General features: G+C 34.8%; 1 protein-coding gene across 1 annotated transcript; it reads right to left on the bottom strand.

Moving 5' to 3' along the window:
* Nucleotides 1-469: 469 nt before the first annotated feature.
* On the bottom strand, nt 470-2,164 carry LOC106522798 (olfactory receptor 52A5-like). Its single transcript, XM_014015973.1, has 2 exons — nt 2,009-2,164; nt 470-1,318 (listed from the first exon to the last, which is right to left on the bottom strand). The coding sequence occupies exons 1-2, from the start codon at nt 2,162-2,164 to the stop codon at nt 470-472; spliced, it is 1,005 nt and encodes a 334-aa protein (XP_013871427.1).
* Between the last annotated feature and the right edge of the window lie 82 nt (nt 2,165-2,246).

The following is a 2,246-nucleotide window of genomic DNA, read 5'->3' as shown; positions in this document are numbered from 1 at the left end:
GTAAATGATACAAGTCATTGTTTTCTTAAGGTTTTATGAAAGATAGGACGTTTTGCTGCAGGACAAAAACACAAACTAAAAATATTWATCACCCATTTTTACCATAACATAAACATACCCATTTATATCTATCCTGCTGCACACCCTTCCAGTCTGATCCTTCTGTCCAGCCAGTCCTTCTCGTCCCACTTAGTGTCAAGCATTTTGCACAGCGAAACAGATGACTTAAATATTAATGACAATAAATATTAATGTGTCTAATAAATATTGATTGCAATAAAAATATCCAAAAAAAAATAGACATGAATATAAATACTAAATAATGAAGTGACCAAAGAAATGAAAATAATATTGTCCAGCTTCTAACTCCAAATAGTGAAATTAGATTTGATGGCCATAAAAACAAAACTTGTTTTTGTTTCTGTACTGTGAGATTAAAGCATCAGTGTATTAAACAAAAACAAACTTTTTACTTCCAACTTTTACCTGTGTAATCTGAATTCTGGAAACCATTACAAATTTCACTGCGATTGGTGGTTTGTTTCCTGTTTTTCATAGCACAGAGCAGATATTTTCTTAAATGCTGTTTAAAGACATTGTCTCGTAGTCCGTATACAATGGGACTGATGAACCTGGGAAGAATCTGGATGAGGATGTACCAAACAAAGACAATGTGAAAATAATATTTAGGGTACCACAATACCAGTGAGTTTTTTAACAAAGGGTATACATATGTCAGCATACATAAGAGGAGCTGAAAGCCATGTAGCAGGATGGTGTTTCTGGCCTTTTTAGCTTTTCCATCAGCTGAATTAGCTGCTYTRGCAACAAAGAAAATCTTTATGTAGGTAAAGAAGAGAGTGAGCCAAACTATGCTTAAAAATAGTATATTAGAAACATCCCTCTTTTTTATGCTGACTGGGTATCGAAACATAGTGTCTCTGTCACAAAGTACTGTGGAATAAAACAGCCATGCAGGCTCTGTAGCTACAATGAGAAATATATCAGGTATAACTRACACAGAACTCAAAACCCAAATCCAGACAATCAGAATATAAGTTCGTCTGACGGTGCAGAGCTCAGCGTGTCTCAGAGGGAAGCACACAGCGATGTAGCGCTCCACAGCCATTGCAGYTAAATTTATTGGGGTGTTTAGGGTGGTGAAAACAGCAAARGTAACAATGAAGCAACAGACGGAAACATTAATTTTGTAGAAAGAGTAACCAATGACAAACAAGCAGACTGTGGTTGTGAGCTGGACCATATCGTTCACCACCAGATGGAYGAACAGGATGTAACGAGGATTCATGTAAAACACCTGAAAGACAGCAGAAGAGAGGACTTTTTTTTAGGATTTAGTAAAGTGAACTTTTATTTTGACTGATGTATTATTATCTTTACTTTTTATAACACTAGAAGTCAAAATGTTAAAACTGTACAAYCGTGATCTGTGATCCATTATTATGAATTAGATCTTATACAAAGCAGAAAACAGGAAATATATTGCAACTCTGATGTGGGTTTATTGCAAGTTATTTTGTCCTTTCAGTAATAAATAAAACATTTTTTTGACATCACACAGCCCTAACAAAAAGMCAATTTTTTTCAGATTAGTTATTTTTGTTGTGAAATGTGTTTCATGGACATGTGTTGAGCATCACCCAGAATGCTCAACACATTGGAGATAGCCACATGATCTGACCCTAAATGGAAAAAGCATAATACACCTCACTACTGCTCAGTTATTATGTTTTAAGAGCCGAAACAGCAACATTATAACTGGTTAAAAACTTAATCGAAGATTCATATTGAATATAGAGAAGGGAAAACAATGGTCCTGGGTTCACTCTGCAATGAAAAGACCATGTTTTCATGTCAAAATTATAAATTTACTTTTCCATTTTGTCATAACCTAATTTTTCTGATGTTTTTGACCATTTAACACATTTAAAGAGTATGAAAAACAATATTTTCAATAACAGGATTCACAGTGAAAACAAAGACAGACCTGGTGTTTCCTGAAGGTGTGAATCAGAGCACAGTTGATGTAGTTGATGCTGAGGCCCAGAGCCAGGATGATGACACGTTTGGCCATAGCAGAGCTGGGAGAGTCTCCATTACCCAGAATGCTCAACACATTGGATGTAGAAGATGATGAATTCATAGATGTGATTTTAGTAGCTTCTTAATTGTACAGAAAAAACATCTTATAAAAATAATTTTAACATTTAGATTCTGACCATCTA

Source organism: Austrofundulus limnaeus, unplaced genomic scaffold, assembly GCF_001266775.1.
Source record: "Austrofundulus limnaeus strain Quisiro unplaced genomic scaffold, Austrofundulus_limnaeus-1.0 Scaffold137, whole genome shotgun sequence".
NCBI lineage: Eukaryota > Metazoa > Chordata > Actinopteri > Cyprinodontiformes > Rivulidae > Austrofundulus > Austrofundulus limnaeus.
This window is presented reverse-complemented; position numbering and strand designations above follow the sequence as displayed.